This window comes from Dermochelys coriacea, chromosome 1 (assembly GCF_009764565.3).
Source record: "Dermochelys coriacea isolate rDerCor1 chromosome 1, rDerCor1.pri.v4, whole genome shotgun sequence".
Lineage (NCBI taxonomy): Eukaryota > Metazoa > Chordata > Testudines > Dermochelyidae > Dermochelys > Dermochelys coriacea.
Window position 1 is genome coordinate 324,923,023 of NC_050068.2, and position 12,972 is coordinate 324,935,994.

Consider the following 12,972-nt stretch of genomic DNA (forward strand, 5'->3'; position numbering starts at 1 on the left):
TCAACTATTTTTCATGCCAGGTTTCTTCAGCAGCGGCTAAAGAAGGCTGTCCCTTATAACAGAATGAAACTCATGATTGTGGGAAATACTGGCAGTGGTAAAACTACACTGTTACAACAACTAATGAAATGCAAGCGATCAGATTTGGGGACACAGAATCCTACAATAGGCATAGATGTAAAGGACTGGTCAGTTCCAGTGAAAGGCAAAGTGAAGAAGGATTTGATATTAAATGTCTGGGATTTTGCAGGTATTCTGTTCACAAACCTATTAATGTATTGCCCTGAGTAACTCATATATACAATGCTTGTTCCTAGAAACGGTCTGTCAAATCTCAAACCACATACAGCAGAATCTTGCTAATTCATACTCAGGATCAAGGAACTCATTGTGAGTTACTGAATTTTGCACATTAGTGATTGATTGAACAAATACATAAAACAAAAGATCAAAGGATACCTCATCATTAAATGTAGTCTGATCATTTATTTTGATAATAGTGGTTTAGTATTAATTATAATGTGACTACTGAATAGTTGAGTACTGCAATTTGCTGTAGAATCATAAAAATGTAGGACTGAAAGGGACATGAAGAGATCTAATCCATCCCTCTGCACTGAGGCAAAATTAAGCTAAATTATAGTTAAAGTTACAGACCATAACAGTTGTATAAGGACTTCCTCTGGTGTACTTCATCAGAATTCTGTTTGGGTAAACCAAAAGGAATATATATATGCAGGCTAAGAGTACACTAACCACCCTAATTTTTTATCTGTCTTTAAGTTTTTCCAATATGCCTATCACATTTGTATGTTAGAACCAAATACAATTGTGGAAGAATATGAGTGAGTAGAAAAATGGTGGTAAAAACCTGATTCCATTGAAATTCAGTGGGAGTTTTGCCATTGACTTCAGGGGAGCCAGGATTTCACCCCATATGTGTTTTTGGTTTTTGTTCGTTCTCTCTCTCTCTCTCTCTCTCTCTCACTTATAGTTATATAACCCACCGCCTCCTTCAAGGTTTCAATAAGTTTGTATGTTTAGGGATTTTTTTTTTCTAAAAGTGATCAGTGTTCCCAGGAAGAGTCTTTATCAAAAGATCTGTGTTTCATTTAGATCTGAACACAGTCATGCTTGGGCTCAGTCTGATCTTGCCTATTTAAGTTCCACAGCCAATGTCAAACAGCTACGAGTGTTATATCTCTGGTGTCAGCTGTCTAAACCCGGGTATCTCTCTAGATGCATTGTTCCTGTACAGCTTAGCTATTTAGGAAGTTCATGGAGGAAGAAGCAGCCCCTGAGGTTGCTAGGTTCCCAGTTTATCATAAGTCTGATCCAAAGCTCATTAAAGTCAATGGAAAGTGTTACAGAGAAGTGAGATTGGACTGTCAGGATTATTGTGAGAATTAATTAGGTTTGCAGATAGTGAATTGAGGAGAAGTGAGGTTCTGCTGTGTTTCTTTCATCTGAAGGAGTGAAGTGAAGAAAGTAGTATAAAATATTTGATTTCTTTATCATTTAGGACAAGAGGAGTTCTACAGCACTCATCCCCATTTTATGACTCAGAGAGCCTTGTATCTTGCCGTTTATGATCTCAGCAAAGGACAAGCAGAAGTGGATGCTATGAAGCCATGGCTGTTTAATATCAAAGTAATAGAAGAGTTTTTATAATATAGATTTTTAAATTCCAAGTGACTCTGTGAAAACATCAAAGAGAATTCACTTGAAAATTTTGTATGTGTTGTTCAGCTGGTACAAACATTAAGATGAGGAAGTTTCTGGAATGCGTATTACTGATTATGAAAATGTCTCTCTATAATTTTTGCAGACTTATGAAGTACAATTTTCAATTTAAATTTGTGCAGTAGAGATGCATACTAAGAATTTGGCAAGTTGTGATTTTTTTTTGCATAGACTAATGAAACAGTGTAAGGGGGACTGTTAGATACTGAATAGAGAGTTCTGAGCATTGGCCCTGGTTCACTTTTCTCACTGCTGTAAACTCCAATGAAGTCAGTAGAGTTATACTAATTAACACACAACTGCCATGATGGGGAACAGCTCTAGTCCCTGCCGCTGACTGCCACTGCGGCGAGGCTGAAGCCAAAGTAGTGACGGAGGTCCATTTAAGTCACAGAATCCATGATGTCCGTGATTTCAGCGTACTCTTAACTATCAAGTTAAGCATTACACCCTCACTGTGTTCAGTCTAACTGTACCAGAGGTTGATCAGTACAAAGATATTAGGTTTTTTCACTCTTCTCATAACTGTTACCTGCTGTTTTCCTTCACTCATCCCACAGTGTTCACATCTTGTTTCCCTGCCCCAAGATATAAAGCCATAGTCAGTGAATTTTTAGTAAAGGCCATAACTGACATGTACTCCTTTCCCACTTTCAGTACCTCTAGTTCATTGATGCACCAATTTGTTTGCTGAAAGATTGTATTTTCTAAAAATACGTTTGCTAGAATATATTACTAGAGATGGAACCAAGCTGCAAAGTTTGGATTCTAGCTCCTAGCTTCCCCAAAATAAAGGTGTGTTTGACTCCGTGTTCAGGATCAAACCCATCCTTGCATGTTAAAATATATTACAGACACAGATCTATAACATTTTTGTTGCCTTACGCAATCAAAACTATAAAATGGGTGTGCAGTTTCAAATGCATATACTTTCAGATTTAGTTCTACTGATTACTCCATCAGCAGACCTAAAATATTTCCTTGTATTACTTATTTTAAAAACTCAGGTTTTTTTCATAAATTCTGGCAGGTTGTGAATTAAATCAGTTTTTAAAATTCCTAATGTTACTCTGCCTTTTTTCTGAGAAGAAAATAGACAAATATAAATTATGACCGAAAGAGACAGCAGTGACAAACATGGTTACCTTTTCGTATTTCTAGAGTTTCATATGTTGTTACGATTGAATTGTTGAATTGTGTAAACATAAAGAGAAAATCATGATTCAACACTGAGATGATAAACTGTGTGGATCTTATTAACAGGCTCGAGCTTCATCATCCCCCGTGATTCTTGTTGGCACTCATTTAGATGTCTCTGATGAGAAGCAATATAAGGCCTGTCTGAGTAAAATTACCAGAGAGCTGTTGAATAAGAGGGGTTTCCCGACAATCCAAGATTATCGTTTTGTAAATGCTACAGAAGAATCTGATGCTATGATCAAACTTCGGAAAACCATAATAAAGGAGAGTCTGAATTTCAAGGTAAACCATATGCTATTCTTTACATTGAAAGTTGTTGAGGAAACAGAATGTTGTAACACTTTTTTTTTTTTTAGCTTGAAATCAAGTTCATAAAACTTACTACAATACCTTAGACATAACAGAATGAAGAAGGCAAATCACTAACCAAAAAATACCAACATATTTACTTTCATTACTTTTTTCTCCAAAAACTTTAGCACAGATATCATCTAAGTGTAGTTTTATTTCTGATATCTTATATGTTAAACAAAAACATTTAAATTGAAATAGATGAACATTTTTCTGATGGATTGTTGGATTGGTCTGATCAACAGCTACTCACTCTTGTTGAACGGCAACATTACTGCAGTTAGAAATAACAGATTAAGGGAGATAGAGGAATGTTTGTGTGATGCTGGCACCCAGCCATTTCTAAATTCTTAAACTTGTGACACAGCGATTTGCTGGAGAACTATGCCTTTGTCTCCTAAAGGTTAATCCAGGCGAATGATGAAAGTGGAAAGTTTGTAAAGTTGAGGTGAGTTATTTTAAAGCAGCAGTTCAGAATGGGTCGTGCTGACGATAAGGGGGCCAGATTCTCCCATCCACTAACTTCAGTTTGCACAGTTTAAAAAATTAGTTATGAAGGAAAAAGCAAAGGTGCATCAGCTGCAGAAACCCCTTAGAGAATTCCCCTTATATAGGGAGAATCTCCACTGGTGTAAAACTAGTGGAGGTAGCTCTCTTGCTTTCTGCACCAGCTGCTTCACTGTGTCTTGCGCAAGTGGACTTGGGTGTGTCAGGTTGGGGCCAGATGTGTTGGCAGTTGAGATAAGAGGAGTGGAGAAGCAGCGTGTAGATCAGAGGCGAGGAGGAGGGTGTGCTCATGGAGGAGAGAGAGTTGCAACTGGCTCCTGTTAGGCCTCTCTCTCCATTATGTCAAAGCTGTGGTCAGGTGTAGTAGAGAATTGAGCCCAGGGTTTTACATCTAGAAGTGGTGTAGAAGGCTCTTCATATAGAGACATGAAGATAGAGAATCTATTGGGAAGACAGGTCTAGCTTCTATTACTGGGTCTATTTCTTCATTGTTTATGTAGTGCCATCAGTGACCATGATACTTGAAAGACACAAGGAGAAATCCTGCCCCACTGAAGTCATTGGAAACTCCCATTGGCTTCATTGTAGGCAAGAGTTCACCCACAGTGCCTGCCCTAATGATCGAACAGCCCAAGTAACATATTTGTGTCTAGCTTTGTGCTGGTGCACTAAATGCTGGGGAAAGGTTGCAAAAACCCCTTTCTTCTCCTTTGCCACAGTCTACCAACATAGTAACATCCATAATTTGTTTAGGTATGCTCAGCAGTGCACAGGAGGGGAACCAGCCATTGTTTATTGTCCCAGAATGGGTATGTCTGTGTGGAACAGAATAGACCCATCTCCTATAATTCAGTAAGCTACCAACAGAGAAGCACTGGAGAGAATGCAGGATACACCTCTTAAAGGTGTGAAGTCCCACATCTCGCCATATTTTCCACAGCATTCTGGAGATATTTTGCCTTAGAAAGGCAGAATTCTTAGCAATGGTCCTCCAAATCTTACGCTTCAGAGGCTATCAGGACTGTAGTTTAGCATTGTGTTTAGACTTCATTGATAATAAAAAAAATAAGGCAGCTATAAGGAGAAAAGAGGAATTATATATTTTGTAGAGCTTCTGTGAAAGAAAATCATGAGGAAATAGGTTGGAAGATAAAGGTAAAGTTATTTAAGTATAAAATAGGTAGCTGTCAGTCTTCCAAGGGTACTTAAGGATGTAATATTTCTTGTCACATATAAAATCCAGCACCAGATTGTTAAGCATTTTAAGAAATTGAGGGGGAGTCTTCAGAGGAAGATTATTAACTAGATAAGTAGTTTGTGGAGCTAAATTAATGCTCAGGATTTCTTCTCTAGCCTCAAGGTAGAAAGGCATTTGTTACCACTGAGTAATGTCAAAAGATATTTGGTTCAGTAAAACATTAATGTTGACTCCAGTAAGGGATCATAAGAGAACTAGAGGGGAAAGGTAAAAAGAGCTGGAACAAATCATATATGAAAAATGTTCATATAAGAATCTGAAAAGCCATTTATAGATCTCTACAAAATCGTAGTTGCTTCAGTTTAGGTTAGTTCCAGATAAACACCTGGGATGATATCCTGCCCCCCCCCACTGAAGCCAATAGCAAAATTTCCATTGACTTCAGTGGGGTCAGGATTTTGCCCCAATGATTAGTTCTAAGATATGTAGAACAGCACTAGGATTCTAAACTGCTGAGAGTATGTTGTTGGTAAGGCTATGTTTTAGGCACAGGTATTTTTAGTAAAAGTCACGGACAGTAAACAAAAATTCACGGCTCGTGACCTGTCCATGATTTTAACAAAAAATACCCATGACTAAAACTTGGGCGGGGTGCCACGGGTGCTCTGGAAGGGGTGGTCTAGGGGACCCCGCTGGTGGGGGTCGGGCAGCACGGCTCAGGAACCCAGCTGTTGCTGGGGGAGGGACCGGCAGCGAAGCCTGGTACCCCCACTGTTGCTGAGGGGGACCGCAGTGTGCGGCCGGTAGCTCTGCTGGTGCTGGGGAGGCTGGCAGGGGCTCCCGACCTGGGTCTGTGTCCCTGCAGCTCCTAGGTGGCAGAGGGGTCAGGGGGCTCGGCACACTGCTTCCGCCACAAGCGCCAGCTGCCACAGCTCCCATTGGCCGGGAACCGCAGTCAATGGGAGCTGCAGGGGCGGGGCCTGCTGGCATGAGCAGCATGCGGCGCGGAGCCTCCCTCCCCAGCCCTTTCGACTCCTAGGAGCTGCAGGGCTGTGGGATCCATGGAGCCCCCACACCCCTAGGTAAGCACCCCCTCAACTGACTGTCCCTAGCTCCCTCCCACACACCTAAACTGCTGTTGCTGCTGGCCCAGGGCTGCCCAACTCGGACGGCACCTGAGCTACCACCAGTGGCTGCAGAAGTCATGGAGGTCATGGAAAGTCACAGAATCCATGACTTCCATGACCTCCGTGACAGACTCTCAGCCTTAGTCATAGGTATGCATGCTTCTCTTACATACAGGATTCCCCACTCAGATCTTTTCAGCATTTAGCTGAACTTCTGATTATTGTGGTAATAAAGATTTGAAAAATAAAATCTTTTCAGATGTCAGGTATATAATTATTTACTTTTGTATATTAATGAATTTTTGAAGTTCTTTATGAAAAATTAATCTTTAAAATATGTTAATGTATATTAAAATATTTTTTTATTTCTGTGAATCTTTAAAAAGCCATGGTTAGTCATCAGATAATTCTTCTTTTGTTCTATTGACATTGATTACCTGTGTTCTCTGCTTAATTTACATCTGCCATGCATCTGTCTGAAATTTTAAAACAAAAACTAAATAAAATGTGCATTAAGATTATTATTCATAATTGCACAGATCAGAGACCAGCCAGTAGTAGGACAGCTAATCCCAGACAGCTATCTGGAACTTGAGAAGATAATTTTATTCGAACGTGAAAATGTTCCAACTGAATTTCCTGTGATTGACCATAAGCGATTATTAGTACTGGTGCAAGAAAGTCAATTACAGCTGGATGAAAATGAACTTCCTCATGCAGTTCACTTTCTGAATGAATCAGGTACTATAATCTCTTCATTGGGGTAAAGTTTGGTGCCAGCAATGTGCACCGGGCCTGCAGCAGATTGCCATAACATGGTGGACTGAAATAATAGAATCATGGGAAATGTGGGGCTGAAAGGGACCTCGAGAGCTTATCTAGTCAATCCCTTCTCCCTGCACTGAGGCAGAACCAAGTATACCTAGACCATCCCCAAGAGGTGTTTATCTGATCTGTTCTTAAAAACTTCCAATGATTGGGATTCCACAACCTCCCTTCATAACCTATTCCAGTACTGAATTATCCTTATAGTTAGAAGAGTTTTTCTAATACCTAACCTAAACTTCCCTTGTTGAAGATTAAGTCCATTACTACTTCTCCTACCTTCAGTGGACATGGAGAACAATGATCACTGTCCTCTTTTTAACAGTCCTTAACATATTTAGTTGTGAATTTAGGTTTTAACCAATAAGCACAGATAAAACACCCCCAATACAAAAAAAACATGAAATTGGTGTTTAACACCAGAAAAACACTAGCAATGGTTATTTGTATCTAAGGATTTGTGTGCATGGAACAGTAACATGGAGCACTGGCATGTGACTTGTAAAGCACACTAACATATTGTACATTAATTGGTCCAGGGAGACCCTGCTATTGCACACTAGAAGTTCCCTAGTGCACTAGGGAACATTACAAAAAGTATCGAGGATGTAATGGTATTAATATTGTAATGAGCAATATATATAATATAGATTAGTCATTACAGTATAAGCGAAGAGAAAGACCTAAAAACCCCCCTTTTCTGAACAATTACATAAAACTCAAAAATCGCTAAAAAAATAAACCTTCAAATATGAAATTATTAAACCCTGATAAACAGGAGCCCTAAACATATTAGACTGTGATCAGGCCCCACTCAGTTTCTTTTCTCAAGGCTAAACATACCCAGTTATTTTAACCTTTCTTAATAGGTCAGATGTCTAAATCTTATCATTTTTGTTGCTGTCATCTGGAGACTCTCCAGTTTATCCACATCTTTCTTAAAGTCTGGCACCCAAAACTAAACACAGTACTCCAGCTGAGGACTCACCAGTGCCCAGTAGTAGAATAAATACCTCCCATATCTTGTATATGACAGTCCTTTTAATAGATCCAAGAATATTAGCCTTTTTTTTTTTTTTTTTTTTTTTTTTTTTTTTGCAACTGCATCACATTGTTGGCTGGTATTCTGTTTGTGATCCTCTAAGATCCATTTCTGCAATACTACTGCCTAGCCTCTTATTCCCCATTTTGTAGTTGTGCATTTGATTTTTCCTTCCTCCATATAATACTTTGCACTTACAGTATCAACATTGAATTTCATGTTGTTGATTTCAGATCAATTCTCCAATTTTTAATTCTAATCCTCTCCTGCAAAATGCAAGCAACACTCCCCTCCCATCTTGGTGTCATCCACAAATTTTATAAGCATACTCTTCATTCCATTATCCAAGTAATTAATTAAAATGTTGAATTGTACTGGACCCAGGACTGATCTGTGCAGGATCCCACTAAACACCACCTTCCAGTTTGACAGCAAATCACTGATAATTCTTCTTCAAGTGAGTGCATATGTCATTTCCACTGTAGGTGAGTACGTGCCTTGTGTACAGATGTCAGAGACTTTTTTCCCCCATCAGTACACATTGGAATGACTCAAGCACCTCCTGTTGCCTTGTGCCACTGAGTGTTGGTATAAATGGGGGGAGCTGCCCTCAACCCATCTCAGTTCTTTCTTATGGCCAGTGATAGTTGTCGAAGTAATCGTTGTAAACAGTTGAAGTTAATTATTGTTAGTTGTTAGATAGTTAGTTAGTTTTTCAAGTAAGTTAGCACTAGGTTTCCGTGTTTTGTGTCCTTTGGGATTGTTCATTTCTTTTTGGTACTGGGCTCGGTACCAGAACGATGCCTTAATCCCCAGGGTTCAAGTCCTGTGGGATGTGTTCAAAGTCCATGCTGATCAGTGATCCTCATCTGACCTGCCTGAAGTGCTTGGGTGAGGCCCACATTAGTGACAGATGTCACATCTTCAGGGGCTTCAAACCCCATTCACAGAAGGATAGAGCAGCAAGGCTTAAGTGCTTGCGTATGGAAGCAGCACTTTGACTCCCAGCCGAGGCATTGCATGGGGAGAGTTGCCTCCACTTCAGGTTCAGGTTGCATCTTCATCACCAAGATGATGATGCTATTTTCAGTGGGAGCTTGACCTCCTCCAGAAGAACACAGGACCCATCAACACTTCCTGAAAATAGTGGCCTCAATGCTTGACATCCAGGCAGAAGAGGTATGTTAAGAGTTCTCACAAGTTGGGGGACATCCTAGTGTCTGCCACCCTGGCCAAGCTTGCTCCGCCAGTCAACAAGGCAATCATGGAGCCTGTCAAGACTCTTTGGCAGAAACCTTCTTCCATGCCTCCCAAAGCAAAACGGGAAAGCTAGGGACAATAAGCCTCCACACTTATAAGTACGGACTCAAAAAAAACCTAAAATTGTTTGGTTACAAACTTTATTCCTCCATCGGTCTGCAGCTCAGACTTGCAAACCAGCAGGTTCTCCTGAGTCATTACAATTATACAGTCTGGGAGAATATTGCTAAGTTCAAGGACTAATTACCAGAGGATTGCAAGCTTAAGTTCTCAGTACTTGTGGAGGAGGGTGGACTGCCCTCCAGGACAGTCTGGATAGTGCAGATTTGGCCGCTCAAATCATGGCATCAGCAATCACTGTGAGAAGGTGTTCATGTTTACAGTCATCCTGAGTACCTGCTGCAGTCCAGCAGACCAGAGAGGACCTTTCGTTTGAAGGCCCTGCTCTACAAGAAAACTGTTCTCCAAGAAAACTGATGACAGGCTTCACAGCTGTACATCTTCCAGGGCAACACTCAAATCTCTTGGAATCTACACTCCAGTGACAAAAAGAAAGCATTTTGTCAACAACCTTTTGACACCATACCTTTGCTCCCTATTCCCAAGATCCACCGAAGAAAAAAGGCAAGGAATTAAAGGAAGCACCATCCACTGCCTTCCTCTTCAGCATCAATGAGCTCATCCCATCCAGCCACCACTTCCAAGCAGGCATTTTGACAGGGTTGTTGAGGGCAGTATATCAGTCTCCTCACTTCCAACTGTTCCCTCTTTTTTTTTTTAATTGCCTGGAACTGCATAACATGAGACCAGTGGGTCTTAAGCACAGTGGAATGGGGTATGCCATTCAATTTATTTAACCCCCCATCTTTCCTCAGGGACCACTCTCAAGATTGCCCTTCAACAGGAGGTCCAATCTCTTCTTCTGACGGGGCATTAGAGGAAGTACTGTTGTGCCTCAGGGGAGAAGGCTTCTGTTCCCATTATTTTCTGGTCCCTAAGTCAAAAGAAGGCCACAGACCTATCTTAGATCTAAGAGAATTGAACAAATTCCTGAAGAAAATAAAATTCCTCATGGTTACCTTAGTATCAATTATCCCTTCTATAGAACAAGGAGAACAAGGGTATGTTGCCCTCAACTTGAGGGCGCTTACTTCCATATTGCAATGCATCCTGACCATTGAAAGGTTTTCCATTTTGTGTTGAATGGTCAACACTGTCTGTTCCCAGTACTTCCATTCAGCCTCACAGCTGCTCCTTGGGTATTCACAAAGTGCATGGTGATAGTAGCAGCTCATCTTCAAAAATTAGGTGTCCATGTGTTCCTGTACCTGGATGATGGTTTGATCAGATTCTCCGGTCCTTTCCAGCATATCCACTGGTCTATCCATGTTCAATGCTCTGGGGCTCCTACTGAATCTAGAAAAATCAATACGGAGACCTGAATGGACAACAGAATTCACTGGAGCTGTCCTTGACTCCACAAAGGCCAGGATTTTCATGCCACAAACTGGATTTGAAACTATTCAATATCTCGTACTGTACTTGAAATGAAAGTTTACCCATTTATGACAGCATACAAGTGCCTCAACCTGTTATGTCACTTAGCAGCATGTACCTATATAGTGTAGTACACCAGACTGCAGTTCAGGACGCTGCAGACATGGCTAGCATCAGTATATGCTCCAAGCCAGAGCTAGTCCTATTATCTCTGGATTGTGGACAAACCCTCTAAAAGTTTGAATGGGTGTTGCCTTCCTTCCCATATGACCAATACTCATCCTAGTCACTGACGCATCATCTCTAGGTTGGTGGGCTGACATTGGGTCCCTGAAGGCTCAAGGTCTTTGATCGTCTTTAGAGCTAGAGGCTCACCTAAATGTCAGGAAATTAAGAGCAGTACTTCTAGCTTGCTCAACCTTCTTTCCATACACAGTGGGGAAAAATCTACTGAGTATGACATACAACTCAGTGACTGTATTTTACATAAACACGCAAGAAGGGGTATGATCAAACCGACTCTGCCAGGAAAGAATTAATCTCTGGGACTTCTGTATAACCTCCTCAATTCAAAGCTGCTTACCTTCTGGGGAAACAAAACAGGGTAACTGATCAACACAAGTGGTCATTATGCCCAGACATAGCCAGGTCCATCTTCCAACAAGTGGATCTTTTTGCAACATGGGCCAACAGAAAATGCCATCGGTTCTGTTCCTGGGGGGAGAGAGGGAGGTCTCAGCCTAGGCTCCCTAACAGATGCCTTTCTCTTATCCAGGGAGAATTACCTTCTATACACCTTCCCTCTGATTCCTTTGTTCCACAGAGTCATATCCAAAATAAAAAGGGACCATGCTCATCTTACTCTTATATCACCAGCATGGCCCTGTCAATACTGGTACTCAGTCCCACTGATATGCTCGATAGAGCCTCCTCTATCCCTCCTGTTGGATCCAGACTTAATTTCCTGAGACAATGGTCGTGTTCTCCACTCCAGCCTCCAAGCTCTCTATCTCGTAGTGTGGATGCTTCATGGCTGATGCCCTTTGAAAGGTCCTGCTCACAGGATGGCTAGTGAGCTGTAGCTCACGAAAGCTTATGCTGAAATAAATTTGTTAGTCTCTAAGGTGCCACAAGTACTCCTTTTCTTTTTGCAAATACAGACTAGCACGGCTGCTACTCTGAAATCTTTAAAATAATAGAAAACACTCAACTAGGACCACCTAGCTAAGTGGAAACGCTTCTCCGGTTGGCCTGTGGGAAAGGCATATCTCCTTGGTAAGCACCCATGAATGTTGTGCTGGACTATATTCTGATCTAAAACAGAACCTGACTATTAATTCTGTAAGGGTGCATTTGGCTGCTATCTGAGCTTTCCATATACAGATGATATCAGGCCTCTCTTTTCCCAACCCCATTATTGCTTGATTCCTGAAAATCCTGCCCAGATTATACTCTTAAATTTGGGACCCTGTCCCTCCTTGCCATCTCGACTTAATCCTGGCAACTCTAATGGGACCTCCCTTTGAACCACTCACAACTTGCTCCCTCCATTATCTGTGTGTGAAGGTGGCCTTTTTAACAGTGAACTCAGCCAGAAGGGTTGATGAATTGAGAGCTTTGGTATCAAAACCCCCTTATACAATTTTTATAAGGATTAAGGTTTATCTCCAGCTGCACCCAAAGATCCTTACAAAAGTAGTCTCTAATTTTCACATTAACCAAGTTTGCCCACTTTTTTTCCAAAACCCCATCACCATAAGCAAGGCTGAAGGTTTCACTCAATGGATGTGAGAAGAGCATTAGCTTTCAACCTAGAGCATACTGAATCATTCCGGAGTTCTACACAGGTTTTTGTCGCGGTTGCTCACAGTGTTAAGAGCAATCCAGTTTCCTCCCAGATGATTTCCTCCTGGAGCTCTTCCTGCATCCGTTTATGCTACCAACTGACTAACATGACCTCACCAACTAGCATACTGGGGCACTCTCCTAGAGCATAAGCAACTTCTTCAGCTTTCCTGTCTTGAGTACCAATTATCAAAATATGTAAAGCAGCGATCAGTCTTCAGTCCACACCTTCACTTTTCATTACGTCATTACCCTCCGGCCAAACATGATGCCAGTTTCAGACAGTGATTCTACAATCACTGTTCAGATAGACTCTCAACCCACCTACATAGCTGTTTATGTGTGAGTTACCTAGAGTGGAATTAGCACAACCCTTT

General features: G+C 41.1%; 1 protein-coding gene across 1 annotated transcript in view; it reads left to right on the forward strand.

Moving 5' to 3' along the window:
- LRRK2 (leucine rich repeat kinase 2) overlaps positions 1-12,972 on the forward strand; it is a 133,633-nt gene that overhangs the window by 82,989 nt on the left and 37,672 nt on the right. Inside the window, 4 exon segments of the mRNA XM_038415017.2 lie at positions 21-250; positions 1,523-1,650; positions 3,007-3,225; positions 6,666-6,867. Of these exon segments, the coding sequence (XP_038270945.2) occupies positions 21-250; positions 1,523-1,650; positions 3,007-3,225; positions 6,666-6,867 (779 nt within the window).